We start from the raw sequence: 20,565 nt of genomic DNA on the forward strand, positions 1-20,565 counted from the left end.
ACACAAGGTTTTGCAAGGGTGAATGTTGCAAATTATTTATGCGTATGTTTTAAAAATAAAAAGCATTAATAAAAAAAAGTGTACTCTTTGGGGACAAACATTCCCAGTGTTTAGCACAGAGCCTAGTACATAGTAAGGATTTAATGTTATCAATCTATCAATTGTTTAGTCAATCATGCTATTTTGCCACAACTTCTCTAGGCCTCAGTCTTTGTAAAATAGAAGGGTTAGGTGAGATGACTTCCAAGATGCTTTAGCTTTAAATCTACCCAATCTGATCAGTATCTTATTTAGCTTCAAATTCCCAAATCAGTAAGGTATATTCTATCCAAACAAGCCCCAGCACTGAACCTTTTTCCAAAGATTTGCATATTAACTATTTCTCTTCCTTTAGCTATGTCTAAAATCCACCCCACCTGCTGTGCTTATCTCATTACCATTTTCCTAATGTCCTTCCTGAAATGTTTTTTGTTTTGTTTTCTATTGTAGCCATTTTTGGAGATATCCTGCCCTCCTACTCTCTTCTAGACTAAATTCTCCCATTTAAACAAAGAAAATAACACCCCATGCAGTGACCCCATCTGACAACATATGGAACACACTGTTCCCACTTGCCATTTCTAATGTGAGGAGAGAAGTGTTCCCTTATCTCTTCTCTGGCACCATGATTGGTTTTTGCTCCCTTGGAATTAATCCTTTTCCCTTCTGTGATTATTTCATGTTTGTTGTTGTTTATCATTGGCCACACTGTTCTACTTACTTCATTCTATACAGGTTCATAAATCTTCCCAAGTTTCTCTGAACTATTCACTATCAATATTTATTTCTACATAACAATATGGAATTCACACACCAATTTCTTTTTTAGTCAATTTACAACTGACGGACACTACTTATTTTTGTTTCTACACCTCTTTATATAAATAATGCTAGTCCAATTTCCACTGGAAAAGAAATGAATGCCATTAAATCAAAATTACTGGAGAAGACTACGGCCAATTGTCTGCCTGTGGCTCCAATAGCAATCAAGTCATGGACCACACCTTTTTGGGCAAAAAGAACTGAATCATTTATTTGCCTACTGACAGCTGACTGTACTCCTAAAGGAACCTGGGAGTGGGAGATGAGCTGACTACTGTCACCTGAGCCAGGAATATTCCAGCTCTGCCTGTCACAAGCTTCTATCACTATTCTCAAACAAGAGCCACTGAGAAGCACAGCCAGCCTGGGAGAGCTGAAACTACACAGTGGGAAGCCTCCATCTGCCCACAAAGCTGAAGACCAGGAAGGACTCAGGGGACAAGGATTTCTACCCATCTCAGGGAGAGGCGCGGGTAAGGCATGAGAGACAAATACCTGGGTCCATGACTTTATTTTTAAAAAAAATAAAACTGTTTTGATATTTATATTTCAATACAATGGGTTTCCCTTATAATCCCATGTATTTAATTAGAAACATGAATCAGAGAAAGATTTCCCAGGCTTCATCAGACTATTTAAAGGGCCCAAGATGTCACCAACTTTATAAGAACCCCTGACCCTGGAGGCTTACTGCCCAAGCTTTGGTTTCTCCTTGCTCTTACAGGTTTTCAAGGATCATCTCAGCCATGATTCACTTCACTCTGGTGCACACTTCAGCCATGGGCTTCCCAGGCCCACCCAGCTCAGGCTGTAAGTATCTTGTTGCCTAGAGGGTGGAGAACATGCCTAAACATGGAAGAGCTGTCATTTCTTTCTCAGGCGTAAGCTAAGTCAAGTTGCTCAATTAAAAATTACTTTGATTTAAAGACCAGGCCAGAAAGTGTGAGGAGAGAGAAGGGCCCAGAATCTCTACTTGTCCAGCTCAACACAGCACGTTCCCAACAGGCATCTGTGTTTAGGAGGCATCACTAAAGCAGAACCTCATTGTTTTTGTTTTTTTTTTTCCAAAGAGAGCAATACTTAAGACATCCAAATGAAGGTTATCCTGTTCCAAGCAGTCTGCTGTAAGGGCTTCCAACACCTAATTCAGAATATTCATGGTGGCTCCTTTGAGAGTGTATTTAATTTCTGCAGATACCCAAGTCTCAGAGCCAAGACTGGAAAAAAGGGAGGCATGCCAGTTAGGTGATGCCAGTTCTGGGTCTAAGGTTTCATGGTTCATATACTTACTCAGAAATCAATTCCCAATGAGGTGGTCTGAAATATTAAAAGCAATGGCAGTATTGCTGAATTAAAATATTAGGGCCAAGCTGTCTACACTCCACATGTGGATATGTAAGTAATGGCATATGTATCAAAAATAATTCATTTGTAAAATTAGCAAAAAAAAAAAAAAAAAAGGTTGGGGGTCACAGAAAGTTTATATTACTCAACTCCCCTAAAAAACCCATTCCAATTGAAAAGGATTTAGATGACATGACTATGTTATCTGAAGCCAGACAGGAAAGAAATGGGCAACCCCAAACCTGCCTTGGGGCCCTGGCGGTTCAGCTTTGTTCTCCAGGCAGTTAACCACATTTGTCCAAAGAGATGATGTGTGGAATTGAGGCAAGCCTGCAAAGAACCACCTCAACTGTTTTTCAGGTTGTGCTCACTACTTTGTAACAAAATCCAGGGCTGGTTTCTAGGAAATTTTACCCCTGAATAAATAATGAACAAACTGTACTCAGCCAGGTAACCATACTCCTCTCTGGACTGGCCACTCTGCTCCTTCACTTCTAGATCTTGTTCAGGTAAGCGTTTTCCCAGCCTCTGCAGCTGACACTACTGTGTGTGTGGGAGTCAGGGCACCTAGAGGCAGACCTAAAGCTTGCCTTACCTGTAGAAGAGCTGCTTTTCTTTGGAAATAATTTAGCTGCAAACTGTCCCATAGTTTCTTCTCCTGGCTCCAATCAGATCTAGTCACCTCTTTGAAGAGAGAAAATGATTCATACAAAATTTCTAAACTTACAAGTTTAGGTGGGCTAGAAAAGGGTGGGTTCTGGTGTAACTTCTGATCAAGGTCTGCTTCTTAAGAGCATCCAAGCCATAAAAAATGAGACCTCAAGAGCAGTGCATTGTTACAATTTCCATATCCCCTAGGGATTAGTTCTTACCAGTGCAACATAAGGTCTCTAAAGGCTGAAGGCAACCCAACTAAAATCACTCAGACAGAACAAAGCTCCTTCTACAGATCTGCTGGAAAACTAGAATGAGGCTACAAGAGGCCAACAAGGCCCTACATCAATGCACTTGATGCACTTGACACTTTGTTTGGTATCAAGAAAGTGCCTGCTGTAAATGGGGGAGCTCAAAAAGCCTGGATCTGGGACCAACCTGAGATAGAAGAAAAGGCTTATCTCATTTAGATGCCAGTCTGAGTTCAAGGGTTGCTTATTATGGAGGCAGTGTTGGGATGGAAAGTGCTCTGGATCCAGAATCAGAGCATGTGGGCTTCATTCAGCCATTTATTTCCCATGTCATTTTACCTTCTGAGCCTCGATCTCCCCAACCGTAAGATGAGGAAGTTGGATGAAATGCCCTCTCATGTCCCTTCCAGCTTCAATCCATGATCCTGTGGTTGTAGAAGATGGGATCATGGCTTCATGGACTGAGAACTGGAAGGAACTTGAGAAGTCACTACCTAACACTCCCTTCATTTGTAGATGAGGGAATGAAGCCAGAAGTCACCCACATCTGTGAAGGGCTGGGACTTGAACCCAGGTCCCTATCTCCAAATCTAACATTCTTTCCACTATGTTATCTTATCACTTATTACTTATCTACTGTTGCAAAGAAAATAAAATCTCTAAAAGTTAATCTCTATCAAAATATAACATTAACTTGAATTAGAAATAAAGAGCAGCATTCCCTTATGTAATGTCTCATATTTAAAGCAATTCAGTTCTATAAAATAACCCTCTGAATGTGACTTGTGGGCTATTTCCATCCTTACTAACGGTGGTGGTGGGGGGGGAAGGACAACCAAAAACCAGCTGCCCAGAGTTCCAGAAGTAAGACTAGGGCAGCTCTCGAGTCCCTGCTGAGCCTGCAGGTTTAAGGATTAAACTGTCATATGGGGTGTTGATTTCCAGGCCCAGGTCTGCCCATTACTGCAGTCAGCCCCTCCTCTGCAACTTGGTGATTAACATCATCTTTGCTTTTATAAGCACTGGTAAATTCCCAACCATTCTAATTGAATATTGAACTAGAGGGAACAAATGGGTCATTTCTTGGGTCCTGCTCTCTCTCTTGCCAGAACTAATATTCAGAAACAAAATAAGCTGATTCTATGTCCTGGGTTACTTTAACTTCTAAATATTGTGTGTGTGTGTGTGTGTGTGCAGATATATATAGACCCAGAAACAGAAATATAACATGCGTTTGCATTGAAGAAACCATTTGTAATAAGCCGAGTCAGCCTCATCACAGGCTTGTTTGCTGCTTTTCCTTTCAGGCCTGGCTTTGTTCCTCACTCAGGTGGAACCAGGCCCCAAAACCTAAGGGGGGCTCTTTGCAGTGTTTGGTGTTGCCTCCTTAGCTGAGGGAATCTATACTATGTATGTAGCCTCCCTTTCCTGTCTCTGCCTGAAGGGCATTCCCTCCCTTCCTGCCCATCTGATAGATAATACTTGGTTGATGTTTGTTGACTGAAAAAAGGAAATCACATCACTAGGGAATTCAGCACATACAAAGAGCAAATGCTTATCTATGGAGACCCGGGGTGACTACTCAGACTTATGTCTTTATTTAAACATACTTAATGGTGATTGGGGGGAGGGGAGAGGGAGAGTTGAGACCATAACACATCATTAAGAGATTTTTATTTTTAATCTAGATCTGTAATTTCATTAGTACAGGAAATTCCTGGTGTGAGAACTCCCTCCACCTATACTGTTCAGCAGATCAACTGCAACTTATTGCTTTAGATGAGGCCCTAAGAGGTTCAGTGAATGGATGTCAGGGGTGGGACTTGAACTTCATCTTCCTGACTCCCAGGGTAGCCTTCTATCTACTATATTGCATTTGTTATATGAAGGAATAATCAAGAGACTTTTATGTTAGTGGTTTCAAGTTTCATATTCCTAGAATAACCTAAAAAATCACTTATGGTAATGGCAAGAAATTAAATTGTGAATTAGTCTGACTTGGGAGTAAATTTCCTGTTTCTTGTTTTACCAACCAAAGAAATATCAATTAATCTTCCCATAAAAGTCTCCACTGATATAGATTTTCAATGCTAGATCAAGGAAAAGAATCATTCCTCACAAATACTTTCTTATACAGGAGAAAACCACCCCTGAACTTTACTACCTGTCTCTGCTCTTGTCAGCTGGCAGCATGGTTTCTATAGGTAGGTATAAATATTTGTGGAGGACCCCATTCTCATCAGGGAGGATCGGACTAACTATGGGTTATGGATACTTTGGGAAAAGCATCTGCCAAACTGGGAACAAGTAAGTCAGAGAAAACCCTGACTTTTTAACATGGAACCAAGCTGGACAAAGAATTATAGTAGACTAGGAGAAAGACGCCTTCTCACATTCATTCCAATTTCACTTTTAAAGATCTGTATTTTTTTCTCTCTCTCTTTAGCGTTTTTCTCCATAATGGGGCTGAGCAGGCTGGCCATCAAGGTTTCACCAGGCCTGGAGCTGAACAAGCAGCCAGACACGGGTATTGGGGTCAGGGTGCTATCTCATTTCAGATAGCTGGCTTTGGCAGGTTGGGAAATTTATTGTGACCATAGATTTTTGCTGGCAGCATTCCCACCCATGTCTCCCATCCTATTTCTTTTAGTTAGAGACAGGCAAATCCTTGCAGCAGTCACAATAGGCACAATGTCCAAATTGGGCATTTAGAATACAGAGCTGAGTCACCTTTAATTATTCATATGCACTGACCAGAGAGGCTGATAAACAATTGAATTCAAACCAGGGGGATTTCTGAAGCATCAACTTCACCTTCAATATGATCTTTTCCCCAAATACTCTCCAAACATCCAGATGCCATTCTGAATCTGTTTTCAGTTCAAATAATTGGCGATAACGGCTTGGGGACTACTTGGAGCACAGATCTTACTCTAGCATCTGCTAGAAGTATTGCTATGGTAACAGCTAATAAAAAAAAGAGGTAGAAGGGAATTGGTAACTATCTTTTTTAAAAAATGCAGGAAACTTTAGTTTCAAAAGAACAAAATGATTCAGACTGGATGTTTGAACAGGGTCAAGTTGTTGATCTAAAAAAAATTTTAGCGGAGACTTTGGGGCTGATAATAATCCTTGGCACCATTTCAAGTACTATCTTTCCCCCTCAGGTTAAAACAGCTTTTCTGCATCTCAACATCTAATTGTGATCTTCTAGAGAAAGCAGGTCATTAAATTGCATCATGGCTAGACTCTCATTCCCTCTGCGTCTGTTTACAAAATCGAGGTTATTAATGGCAAAGCCCTGGTTACACCATCCTATCTTTACTGTTAACATTGGCTAGCTTGCTCCCTTTTCTTCTGAAAATGCAGCAAGGCACATGTGCTAGGAGAAGGAAGTCCAAGATACAAGGGAAAAATACCATTAAACCTGGTCACATTTGTGACTATAACAGCACCTCAGACCATCCAATCAATTTTCTTTCATGTTGGAGTCAGAAACTACAGGGGAAGTTAGCTGTTAGCATTTATTTCTCAGAAAAAGAATAACAACACAGGAAAACAAACCAAAAAAACACCTTACCAGGACACTCAAAAGAGGTAGCCCAACACAATGAAAAAAGTGCAAGCCTTGGAGTTTTAATCTGGTCTGAAATAGCCATAGGAAAGTCATTAAAACCTCTCTGAGGATCAAGCTTAATGGGTTTGTAGCAAACTCCTGAACCAGCTAATAGAGAGAGAGAGAACTCAGCAAACCCTCCACCCCCCAATACAGAGGGAGTAGCCTCCTTCAGTTGTAGAATGGCCAGAACAGGTTATGTCTTTAAAACTATAGGACTGGGACAGTCAGTCTGGTGATCTTACCTGCATCCTCTTCTGGGTGAAGATCCAAGTTCACCCACAGCATGGATGCCATGAAGTGAGATTATAGGGGATAGGGGGAAGGGCTACTTTTTAGAGTCTGTGGTCTTCCAAGAAATGTGTCTGGGGTTTTGTTCTGGTCTATTCCTTTTGTCTTTTCAGTTCTAGACAGTTCTAGGCAATGGAATCCTGGAATCACCATGGAGACTGTGAAGCCAGGATTCCAAGCCAGATATACAGCCCTCTAGGCTAGCTGCTGTTTGTCCTTCGTTCTCAAATAAGACCAAGACATCAGAGAGGTGATGACATGACATGCAAGTAAACTGGATTTAAGTGAGGGAGGGCTGGGCCAGGTCACCCTGCCTCACTTTCCCCTCCAAAGCCAGCTGGGTCCAGTGTCCAGACAGGGATCTGGAGTATTGGAGATGGCCCCCAAATGGGAGATCCTGGCCTTTTTAAGCTAAGGTCTTTTGCAGGTTTCAGTTTTCCTGAGGCTGAACCTATTCAATGATTAAGGCTAGGTAGCAATTGAAGCAAAGAATCTCCTCTTTCACCTAGCTTCCCTATCGCTGCCCCCCCCCCCAAAAAAAAAACCCATAACCTTAATAAATGAATGAATATGGGAGGTGAAGACCTTCAGAGTTTCTAACTAAAGCAGAAATGACTATTTACATTCAATCTGAGTCAATCAGGACCCAAACAATGACCAAATGGGGCTTGGCCTAGGACAGATCAGTGGTCAATTCGAATAAGACTGGTTTTGGTTTAAGGCCTGGCAGGGAAACCCTGGGAAGCCAGTATACCTGGGACTCAAGCCCAAGGAGGATTCTGGACTTGAAACTTGAGGCTGTGGGTTATAGGAACTGAGCTAAACTGTGAACTTAATCCACTTTCCCTTATTAGAGTATGAGGTGGTAAAAGACAGGATTAAGCCCCACATACCTGGAAAGTTAGAAATACTTTGGAAAAGCAAATGTGACTGTTAGATGGCTAAATGGAACTGGGGAGTAGGGATTCTCCTACAATTGAGGGGACACCATCAAGGAGGCTGGTGTCAAAGACAGAAAGCCTAATCACCCTAACTCCCCTTAATAGTGCTGGAGAACTGTGGGGGGGAAGAAATGTACCACATTTGCAGGCAGTGAGGGCCAGAGGAGATACCGCTACACAAGCATCTTTCCAAGTTTACTCATTATTGACAAGTTAGTCGCAGCCAGACCTTCCAGACTGATGAAATCATAAGTCCTTGATATACTGACTGTCTTTTTATGTCTTGATTTCTAAACTGTGGCTAGCTGGAGCTGCACAAAGTACAAAGGCCTAGAGAGAAGTTTTAAAGATCAAATAATGGTTTAATTAATCACTTTCAAAGTGAGGAATACAATTTGCATACAGGGAGTTCTTCTGGGACCTCTCCCTTTTGCAGAAAGGTAGAGCTTTTATATACAAATCATAATTGGGAAGGGAGGGGGAAGGCAGAATTACTGTTCAATCATTTTCAGGTTTCGAGTGGTTTCCCATGACAAGCCCACAAATGTAGGGCAAGATGGGTGTGCTTCAGTTCTGTGGGAACAGTTCCTAAGTGACTTTCAAATCACAGGGATTGTTACTTAGTGAGGCGACAGTACCAGAGAATGGGAACAGGTTCTCCAATCTTTGAATCATGTCACTTAACACACCCAGGAGATCACTGTCAAGAACTGATTCTTTCTTCTTTTTGGAGGAGTGGGAGGGGTGAGAGGCAATTGGGATTAAGTGACTTGCCCAGGATCACATAGCCAGGAAGTTTCAGGCCACATTTGAACTCAATTCCTCCCGACTGCCCCTTGATTGATCATTTCAAGCTGCATTGCAAGACTCTCAGATAAGAAAAGGCAGCTTTGAGAAATCTAAACTGTTAGTATATTCATTACACATATTATCTTGATAATATGAAAATCAGGAATTTTTCCTCACTACAAAAAGTATTCGTTTCCTTGGCAGAAAGGTCTGCTCAATATTTCTAACTTGAAGTGTACCTTTAAAATTAGATTATATGACTAACAAATTCAATTTGAGATTTCATTTTAAACTACAAACTTCAGAGGTTTAACAGCAAAACCAAAACATCCCAGATTTACTAAAAAGATCTGTTACTTGATATTTAAACAGCAAGAGTGAGAGAGCTGTTTTTAATTGGATTGTTTCCCTTTTGGAAGACTGTGTTATCTTATATACAATGTCATCACTTCTGCACCAAAACCAAAAATTTATTTTAGCTGATGTCAGATTCATTAAGAACTATTTTCATTTTATTTTATTGATACTTTATAAACCATGCTGTTTTCTGATACAAGTGAGAATGGTAAAGCAAATAAAGAAACATAAACTTTTTCTAATACAAAATGCATAATGAGTTTCTGTACCGAATCTTCTATTTATTTATTTATTTTTGCTGAGACAATTGGGGTTAAGTGACTTGCCCAGGATCACACAGCTAGGAAATGTTTAGTGTCTGAGCCTAGATTTGAATTCAGGTTCTCCTGACTTCAGAGCTGGTGCTCTACCCACTGCGCCACCTACCTGTCCTCTTTAAATATTTTTAATAAATCTTATTTTTATGGATATCTTATTTTTATATTTGCTTAGGTAGTACAGTGGGCAGAGCACTGGCACTGGAGTCAAAAATTTGAGTTCAAATCTGGCACCAGAGAATTACCAGTTGTTTGACACTGGACAGGTCACTTCACCACTGTGATGAAGTGCAGCTTCTAGGGGAGATGTGGCAGTAATCCTGAGGCTACCTGGTCTAAACCCTAAGGCCACCTGACCTCGGGAGTGCTGTAGTTCCACAAACAATGCTGGCTGTTAGATAAAATCTGCTGGTCAGTAATAACAAAATTTCTGAGACAATAATGAAGTATTTACCAAACCACTCCTCAATTCTACATCTGAGCCATAAAATTAGCATGTCAGTGACATGAAGCCCCTGATCTCTCTTTTTCCTATAAATTTATCTTCTTGCTTTTAGTTCTTTGCTAAATTCTTTTGGAACTTAGCCTGCTTCAATTGGCACTACAATTATAATAAACTTTGCCCCTTGACTTGGAGATGGGTTTAAGCCTTTAAATTCTTTTGAGACACTTCACAACATCAGTCTGAAATCCCAACCTTTTGGTGTCTCCTTTGAACCTCAACAACTATTTTATTGGTTTCCCCAACTGTAAAACAGAGATAATAACAGTACCTACTTCCCAGGGCTGTTGTATATATGACATATTATTAGTAAAGTGCTTAGTACACTGCTCGATACATGGTAGGTGCTATATAAATGCTTCTCTGTCACACACACACACACACACACACACACACACACACACACCTTTTTGCCTCCATTATAATGGGCACCAGCAGCATCCTAATGCCTGCAGTTCTGACTTAGATAGGCTCAAAGCAAAGGATTCCTGACACATCTGACCTCTACTCCTTATTTGCACATGACACAATTCTAGAACATTTCCCTTTGTACATACTTGTTGACAACTCTGGGATATGCCCACATAGGATGCTACAGAAAGGTTAGTACTTTTTTCATTTAAAAAAAAAATACTTGGATGGTGTTGGTACTCTAAATGTAAAATCTTTTATCTAATGACAAACACTTTTGGACAAAATGAATTGTACTCCTCTTGACATCATACTATAAATGAAAGTAGAAAAAAGAAAAGCATTGTAGATAAATGGGAGGACAGAGAGGAAGTGAGCAAAAAAGGAAGAGTAGCGGGAAGCAGGAGAGGGAGCTCCCTCCCTACTTCAAAATTCCTCCAACCACCCGTAGAAAATTCATTGGAATAAATCTTGATGGGGGAATTCAAGAGGAGGTCACAGTGAGTCATTTTTCAATCCCAGGAAATGTAGGAATGCCCATTAAATGGAGAATGGTTGAACAAATTGATATGGTATATGATTATGATAGTGTAGCAGGGTAGGGTGTGTTCAAGGAAAACTAATATCACTGGGGTGAGGGTTGCTGAGTCTTTACAGGGCTTTGATGTCCACTTGATCCACCTAACTCACCTGTGGCTCCAAGAAGCTGTAGTATGCACAGTGGCCAGTAAACCGTTTCAGCAGATGGGCTAAACCAGATTGAGGGTAACCCAAAGAGTCTCAAACCCTACAATGCATTAGAGGAGTATCAAGGAGACTTTCCTTGAATAAATGGGGAAAAAAGAACAATTTGTTCCAATAGTCACCAAGGCAGGTGAAGCAGGTGTTGTAGAACACTGGGTTGGACAATACAGACACCAAGGTCATTCACTGCATCTTGAGTCACCACCAGACATCTTGCCTCTGTCCTGCCATTGGACAGTGGTGGCTCTGGAAGACTTAAATCCAATTTACCCATGAATCAAAAGACATTGCCATACCATTTTTCCATTTCTACCTATCTTAAAGCCCTCTGGTAATGGATGGGTATGTGAGGAAGCAGCAGTCATGAGGTTCTGAATGGCATTTTGGACAGACAGAAACTAAGGTTTAGCTTTGGTCCCATTCTCTGTATCTTGAGCAGTGTCATCTTGCCATGCCCTGTCTGAAACCCAAGTCATGTCCCAGAGATTAAATTTTCCCTATAAACCTACTTATGGGCCATCCCATGGCTGCTGCCCTCCTTTGGGTCAGTCCGTCACAGCACTCTGCCCCGTGGTGTCTTTCCCCTTCCCCAATGCCATGTGGTCTCTCTCCTAACTCCACTATGTTTCCCAACCTCACTTCTCTTCCTTACAGCTAACTCTTTTAGAGTGCTATGTCCATATGCTTTCCCACTCTATTTCATATTTACCATTCCTGGTGTCTATTGTATCCCTTCATTTTGTCTGTAACCTATTCCCCCAAATAAATCTACCTCTTGCCAAAGAGAATGGCCATTGTGAATTCTTCACATGTTCAAACCACAATTTTGGTGCCTGCCACCATTTGCTGCCAAACCCCATATTACAAATCACATCAACAGACGCAGGTACACTGGGAGTTATAGGAGCAATCCTGCACACAGGCAGCCCAGGCCACAGGGTCATCTTCTCGCAGCAGTGGGAGTCGGCAGCCCTTTGGTGTCTAAGCAGCTTTTTAAGGATCATACCACTCACCTCCATGTGTGAGAAAGGAGCTACAAAAGGTACCCTAAGAGTTGTCTGCTTACCCAAACTTGGCCTGATTAATGTGGCAGGGGATCACACCCTGCAGTCAAAACAATAAAAAATGCAAAATAAACTTCTGAAAAGTTGATTCCACTCACCATCAGTACATGGAATGTGCTCACACTTATAGATAATACAAAATCCAGTAGACTTGAAAGAAAGCTCCTGTTGCAAAAGAACTCAACAGGTATCGCATCCAAATAGCCACCCCCTGTGAAACAAGGCTGGCAAATGAAGGCCAGCTTACTGAAGCAGGAGCTGGATTTGGGGTTTTCTGGAGCAGCCACAGGGAAAGGGAATGCTGGGAAGCTAATGGAGCTTTTACAATAAAAACTAATGTAGTAAACAATCTCACATGCCTTCCAAGAGGAGTAAATGACAGGTTCATGACAATGCGATTGCCACCTGCAGAGAAATGCCATGCCACCATTATCAGTGCCTATGCTTGCACCATGGCTTTAAAGCTAGAGTAGGCTCACACTACAAAGCGGGGAGTCCTTGGGAAGAATGGAATTGGAAACAGCAGCAACAATGGCCATTTACTACTGAAAATTTGTGTATTTCATGATCTTCTCATCACCAACACTATTCTGATTACCTAAAGACAATAAAACTTCATGAACGCACCCTCACAGCAAACAATGACATTCAAGAGATTGTGATTCTAAGGAGAAGAGACAGACAGGATATGAGAAGGACCAAGGCAATGTGTGGTGCAAATTGCTGGACTGATCACAGACTTACCCTTTCCAAGCAGAATATTCATATTCAGCAAATATGCCCCAAGGCAAAAAAACTGCTAGAAGAATTAATGTCAACAGATTAGAATGCTTTCCCAGAGGGAACACTTTGTGATCAACTTGGAGGGTAAGTTAAGTCAACATACAGTTGGCAACAATGGAGCAGAAAAGGAATGAAGAGTTTCCAGAGATTTGATGACCAGCATTGCATTTGCTCATCTGGATCAGAACACTCACAAACATCAAGACTGGCTTGATGAAAATAATGAGGAAAATCAGAAGCTACTAAATGAACTCTAAAGGGTGCACCAGCATGATAGTTTACACATCTCTAAGAAGATAGCATTCAATTCCATTAAAAGTAAAGTTTGGTAGAAACTTAGAGAGATGCAGGATTTTTAGCTTAGTAAGAAGTCAGATGAAATTCAGTTTTATGCTGATAGTAACTATTCAAGCATTTTTAATGATGCACTGAAGTCTATTTATGGACCAATTCAATTAGTGTTGATGGTACCACCCTAATTAGTAATAAGCACATGATCCTAGAGAGATGAAGACTTCCATAGTGTTCTCAATAGATCGTCATTAATCAATGCTGAAACTATTGACCATTTGTTATGGGCCAGAACTCTGAACTTGAAACAAGGATTTTTACAAGGTGTTAAGTCAGTGGAATTGATAAAGACAATGGTTCTCTAGTTTAGCATGGTGACTAATAGTTCTCTAGTTCAGTACATGTACTTAGTACTTAATATAATTCTACAAGATTCACACCTATGATAATGTAATTATAAGAGAGCATATAAGCTCAGACAAACTCAGCCAGAGTCAGAGCCAGAGAAGAAAGAGGACTGGAGGCAAGAGCTCAAGCTCTTGGAGCCAAGTAAAAACAGATTCATTCCATCTTCGGTCAGGCTCCTGATGGCTCTCCTGGGGGGCCAAGAGGCTCTGAGACAGAGCTAGAGAAGACAAGCGAACTGGAGGTGGGAATTCAAGCTCTCTAAGCCAAGGAGAGAGAGATTCATTTTCATCTTCATCAGCCTGTCGTCCTGCATTTTCTCCACTGAAACCACATCCCCTCTGAAGGCCACAAGAAAGCTAGCTGAGCACCAAATGAAGGAGGCAATAAAAATTTTTGTACTTTAACACCTGGCTATTCTTGTGGTGATTAATCTGCTGGAGGTCCAAGACCTCCAGAAAACCAAACAAGAACATTACAACTATTTATGTCAACTTGAAATCAATCACCCCTTAGCTGAAGTTACAACTGAAGAAGTGGTTTTAAATGCCATTAGACTACTTTCATGTAGTAAAGCACTGGGTACTGATTCTATTCCAGTTGAGATTTATAAGATGGTGGTCGGGGATAGAGGGAGGCATCCATTGCTCATACAAAAACTGAATGAAATTTTCCACATTATATAGCAAGAGAAAATTATGATCCACTGTCCATCTTTATAAAGGTAAAGGGAGTAAATTGTTCTGTGACAATCACAGGAGGGTCTCTCTCTTAGTTATTGCTGGCAAGATTCTTACCAAAGACCTCCTTATAGGCTGATGCTACACCTGGAAAAAAGTCATCCACCTAAGAACCAATGTGGCTTTAGAAGGAGCCAAGGAACAATCAATAAGGTGTTGACTGACAACTCCAGGTGAAATTCCAGGAGCAGAACAGATGTCTGTATGCAACATCTGTAGATCTGACCAAAGCCTCTAAGACTGTCAGTCATGAGGCCTTATGGATATTTATGTCAAAATTTGTCCAGAGAAGTTCATCAGTATAGCACATCAATTTCATGATGGCCTGCCTGATTCTGGACAATGGGCAATGCTCTCAAGCTTTCCCAATCATCAATAGAGTAAAACAAGGCTATATGCTTGCTCCCACGCTGATGCTGTCAGCCTTGCTGTCAAACTATTTCAATGAAGACAAACATGGAATCAAAGTCTGCTGTCACACTGATAGTACTGATGGTAAATTTATTGATAGTAAATTCTTCAACTTGAAAAGACTACAATCCAAATTTAGAGGGAGTGTTAATGCATGATTTTTTTTTAAATTATAGCTTTTTATTTACAAGATATATGCATGAGTAATTTTTCAGCATTGACCCTTGCAAAACCTTCTGTTCCAACTTTCCCCCTCCTTTCTCCCACCTCCTCCCCCAGATGGCAGGTAGACCAACACATGTTAAATATGTTAAAGTATATATGTTAAATACAATATATGTATACATATCCACACAGTTATTTTGCTGTAGTGCATGATTTTTTGTTTGCAGATGATTATGCACTCAATGCAGCCTCTGAAGCTGAGATCCAACAAAGTATGAAACTATTTTCTGCTCCCTGTGTTAATTTTGGCTTAACAATTAACATAAAAAAACAAACAAACAAACAAACAAAAAAAACGCAGATCCTCCATTAGCAGCACCACATCATCTATATGTGAAACCATCAATTATAGAAAATAGTTAAGTTTTGAATACTGTGGATAAGTTCCCTTACCTTGTTAATATACTTTCCAGGGATGTCCACACTGATAGATTAACATATGCATTGCCAGAGCTAGCTCATTGTTTGAGGAGTTCCAAAGGAAAGTAGGGGTAAGGAGAACTATTAGACTGACTACCAAACTGAAAGTCTACAGAGCCAAAGCCATTGTGCTGACATTATTGTTGTATGCCTGTGAAATATGGACAGCATACCAGCCCCATGCCAGGAAAACTGAATCACTTCCATTTGAATTGTCTTAGGAAGATTCTGAAGTTTACGTGGCAGGATAAAATACCAGACAATGAGGTCTTTTTTCCACCTAAATTGCTAAGCATTCCAACTCTACTGCAAGGAGCACAACTCTGTTGTGCAAGAGCAGAGGGTAAAATTCTGATGGGCTGGCCACATTGTTCAAATACCAAGTACAAAACAAAACTAATGCAGGCAAGATTAGAAGGGAAACAATAAACTGGGAAAACATTTTTCAGTCAAAGGTTCTGATAAAGGACTCATCTCCAAAATATATAAAGAATTGACTCTAATTTATAAGAAATCAAGCCATTCTCCAATTGATAAATGGTCAAAGGATATGAACAGACAATTTTCAGATGATGAAATTGAAACTATTACCACTCATATAAAAGAGTGTTCCAAATCACTATTGATCAGACAAATGCAAATTAAGACAACTCTGAGATACCACTACACACCTGTCAGATTGGTTAGAATGACAGGGAAAGATAATGCGGAATGTTGGAGGGGATGTGGGAAAACAGGGACACTGATACATCGTTGGTGGAATTGTGAACACATCCAGCCATTCTGGAGAGCAATTTGGAACTATGCTCAAAAAGTTATCAAACTGTGCATACCCTTTGATACAGCAGTGTTTCTACTGGGCTTATACCCCAAAGAAATACTAAAGAAGGGAAGGGACCTCTATGTGCCAAAATGTTTGTGGCAGCCCTGTTTGTAGTAGCTAGAAGGTGGAAAATGAATGAATGCCCATCAATTGGAGAATGGTTGGGTAAATTGTGGTATATGAATGTTATGGAATATTATTGTTCTGTAAGAAATGACCAGCAGGATGAATACAGAGAGGCTTGGAGAGACTTACATGAACTGATGCTGAGTGAAATGAGCAGAACCAGGAGATCATTATATATCTCAACAACGATACTGTCTGAGGATGTATTTTGATGGAAGTGGATTTCTTCGACAAAGAGAAGATCTAACTTAGTTTCAATTGATCAAGGATGGACAGAAGCAGCTACACCCAAAGAAAGAACACTAGGAAATGAATGTAAACTGCTTGCATTTTTGTTCTTCTTCCCGGGTTATTTATTCTTTCTAAATCCAATTCTCCCTGAGCAACAAGAGAACTGTTCGGTCCTGTACACACATATATTGTATCCAAGATCTACTGTAACCTATTTAACATGTATAGGACTGCTTGCCATCTGGGGGTGGGGGTGGAGGGAGGGAAGGAGGGGAAAAATCGGAACAGAAGTGAATGCAAGGGATAATGTTGTAAAAAATTACCCTGGCATGGGTTCTGCCAATAAAAAGTTATTTTATAAAAAAAAAAAAAATTATGCAACATCAAATACCAAGTACATTTGCTTAAAAGACTGTTATGGGGGCGAGCTAAGAAAATGGAGCAAAGCCAGAACATTGCCAGCACTCTCCCTAGTTTCCCTCAGAATCAACGCTAGGTCAAGCTTTTGAACAGATTCTGGAGTGACAGAACACACAAACGTTTGGAGTGAAACAATTTTCCAATTTATGATCCTGAAAAGACTTCAGGAAAGAATCTGTCTCACCTGGGCAAGGGGGAACTTAGCCCAATATAGGTATAGCACAGGGAATCTAGCAAGAGATTCTTAGCCAGAGTACAATAGCATTAGCCACTCTGTCCTGGTTCAGAGGTCCAGTGGCTCATCAGACTAGCTGTGAAACCTCCAACCCAAGTACAAAAGGCAAAATGCAAACCACTGAAACCTGGTATAACAAGCAGGACTAGGCCAGGCCAACTTAGTGCAATGGGAAAGCCAGCAACACTGCTGGCCCCTAAGTGGAAAGTCAGAGCTGGAAAGGCCTCTGTCTTCCTGCAAAAGAAGCATGGGACAATTTCCCCTTGTGTGCGCTAGGAGCAAAGATCAACTTTTAAAAATGAGCAAAAAAGCAAAAAGAGCCCTGAGCATAGAAAGCTACTCTGGTGACAGGGAAAATCAGAACACAAACCTAGAAGAGAACAGCAATGGCAAAATGCCTACATGTAACGCTTCAAAGGGATGAAGCATGAATTGCTCTCAAGCACAAAAGGTTCTCTTAAAAGAGCTCAAAAAGAATTTTAAAAATCAGGTAAGGTAAGAAAGACAAAAGAAAAATGGAGGAAAGAAATGAGAGCTATGTAGGAGAATTATGAAAGCCTGAGGGGGAAAAAAAAAACCAATGCTTGAATAAAGGAAACACAGAAACTGACTGAAGAAAACTCTTTAAAAAATAGATTTGGAGCAGTCTGGAGCAAAGATGCTGCCAATAGTAGTGGTGTGGGCAGGGAGGCCGGGCCCTTCACTCTCCCCAAAGGGGGCCACTACACCATGGAGGTCCGCAACATGAGCCGAGCCCTGGCCATATAGCTCCCAGAGCTCCGCTCCATCCTGGCCACCTACTGGGACTGGGTCCAGTCATTGATGTGAGCTCTTGGGAGGAGTCAGTGACAGGGACAATCCCCGGGGCACTCAACATCCTGATTTCATAACTGGAGAATGTTCTTTGCATGGAGCCAGCTGATTCCCAGGCTACATACTTTGCAAAGAAGCCAAGACCAGAAGAAGAGAACCTAGTCTTCCTCTGCCAGACTGGCAGCAATGAGTGCCATGCCATGCAGACTGCCAGGGAACTTGAATATTTGGGGGCTAATTATGAAGATAACTATAGGGCATGGCAAGCAAAGGAGGATTAGTTAAGATGAGGGAACACTGATACCTTCCTTCTCCCCTCAGTAACCTTGCTATATATGGGTACAATGCTGTGTCCACAAGATAACTAATAAAGAGTGTTTAATGGAGAAAAAGAATAATAAAAATAAAAAATAGATTTGGAGAAATAGAAAAAAATATAGTGAAGAAAACAACTCCTTAAAGAAATGGAATTGGCAAAATGAAAAAAGAAAGCCACTGTTTAAAAATAGAACTGGCACAATGGAAAACAACCCCTTTAAAAGTACAATTGGCCAAATGGAAAAGGAGGTTAAAAAGCTAAAAATTAGAATTGGACAAATGGAACTGAATGACTCAACGAGACATCAACAATCAAACAAAAATTTTAAAAAATGAAAAAATAGAAGAAAATATAAAATACCTCATTGGAAAAACAACAGACCTGAAAATAGACCCAGGGCAGGGAATCTAAGAATTATTAGACTACCTGAAAGCCACGATCTAAAAGAAGCCTGGACAACTTTCAAGAAATCATCAAAAAAAAACTTCCCTGATATCTTAGAATCAATGGGTTGAATAGTAATTAAAAGAAAACGCAGATTGATCACATCCTGAAAGAGACCCCCAAACAAGGAATACTATACCTAAATTTCAGAATTCCCAGTTCAAGGAGTAAATACTACACGCAGCCAAAAAGAAACCATTCAGATTTCGAGAAGGAGCCACAATCAGGATTAATCAGGACCAACAAGCTTCCACATTAAAGGATGAAAAGACCAGAAATATGATATTCTAGAAGGCAAAGGAGCTTGGACTACAACCATGAATTGATTACCCATCGAAATTAAGCATTATCTCTTAAGGGAAAAGATTTCTCAAAGAAATAAAGGGATTGTCCAATCATTTCTGATGAAAATACCAGAGAGTGAACAAAAAATATGATGTTCAAACACAAGATTCAAGAGAAGCAAAAGGGTAACAGGAAAGAAAAAAATCAATAATTTCATCCAAGAGTATGGCAATAATGAAAAAAAAAAACATACCAATACTTGTGGGATGCAGCCAAAAAAGTTCTTATGAGAAACTTTATATCTCTAGATGCTTACGTGAATAAAATAGGAAAAGATGAAATTAATGAATTAGACATGCAACTAAAAAAGTTAGAAAAAGAACAAATTATCCTCCTCAAATATCAAATTAGCAATTCTGAAAATCAGAAGAGATTAACAAAATTGAAAGAAAACTATTGGACTAATAGTTTAATTAGAAAAAGGAAAGAAGAAAACCAAATTACCAGAATCAAAAATTACTACCAATGAAGCAATAATTAGGAGCGATTTTGCCCAATTGCATGCCAATATGACAATCTAAATGAAATGGATGAATATATAGATATAGATACAGATTGCCCACTTTAACAAAATATGGATTGCTCAGTTTAACAAAAAAAGAAATAAAATACTTAAAACCTCATTTTAGAAAAAAGAACTCAAACAAGTTATCAATAAACTCCCTAAGAAAAAAATCACCAGGGCCAGATGACTTTACAAGTGAATTCTACCAAACATTTAAAGAATAAAGAATTCCAATACTATATAAACCAACTGGGAAAATAGATGGAGTCCTACCAAATTTCTTTTAGGACACAAAAATGGTACTCATATCCAAATAAGGAAGAGACAAAACAGAGAAAGAAAATTATACCCCAATTTTCCTAATGAATATTAATGCAAAAATCTAAAATTAAATATTAGTGAAGAGATGACAGTAATTTATCACCAGAATAATACATTATGACCAAGTGAGATTTATACTAGGAATGCAAGGCTAGTTCACTGTAAGGAAAACTATCAGCATAATTGACAACCATTCCTAATAAAAATGCTAGCAAGCATAGGAATAAATGGAGTTTTTCTTAAAATGATAAATAGCATTTATCAATTGTTGTCCTTTGTTCTCAAAAAGGACCAAAATTACATCACTATATTAGACACAAGTTACAGTGTGTCCAATTGTGGCTGATCAGACCAATACGAGCTTGGAGTGTTATGCCACAGGTTGGACACAAATAATCCATATGAACATTTGGGATAGTTTCTCAAATTTTGTACATCTCATATTTCTTTAGGCTAATTCAATTCTGCTTTGCTTATAGAGCACGGCACCTTCTCTGATGAGGGCATGCCATGCTGGGCGATCCTGTGCCAGTGTCTACCATGTCAGACAATCAATTATAAAATTC

At 40.0% G+C, this 20,565-nt stretch overlaps 1 protein-coding gene across 3 annotated transcripts in view; it reads right to left on the reverse strand.

The window, feature by feature from the left end:
• NMNAT1 (nicotinamide nucleotide adenylyltransferase 1) overlaps window positions 1–20,565 on the reverse strand; it is a 53,106-nt gene that overhangs the window by 26,828 nt on the left and 5,713 nt on the right. The window contains exons 1-2 of one of the 3 annotated variants that reach the window (XM_012545606.3): window positions 6,972–7,252; window positions 2,801–2,889 (exon numbers count right to left, since the gene is read on the reverse strand). The exons of the other annotated variants lie outside the window; for them this stretch is intronic. Of the exons in view, the coding sequence (XP_012401060.1) occupies window positions 2,801–2,852 (52 nt within the window). The 5' untranslated portion in view covers window positions 2,853–2,889; window positions 6,972–7,252. Of the gene's footprint in view, window positions 1–2,800; window positions 2,890–6,971; window positions 7,253–20,565 lie in introns of those variants that run through there. 3 annotated transcript variants of the gene reach the window in all.

This window comes from Sarcophilus harrisii, chromosome 3 (genome assembly GCF_902635505.1).
Source record: "Sarcophilus harrisii chromosome 3, mSarHar1.11, whole genome shotgun sequence".
Taxonomy (NCBI): Eukaryota; Metazoa; Chordata; class Mammalia; order Dasyuromorphia; family Dasyuridae; genus Sarcophilus; species Sarcophilus harrisii.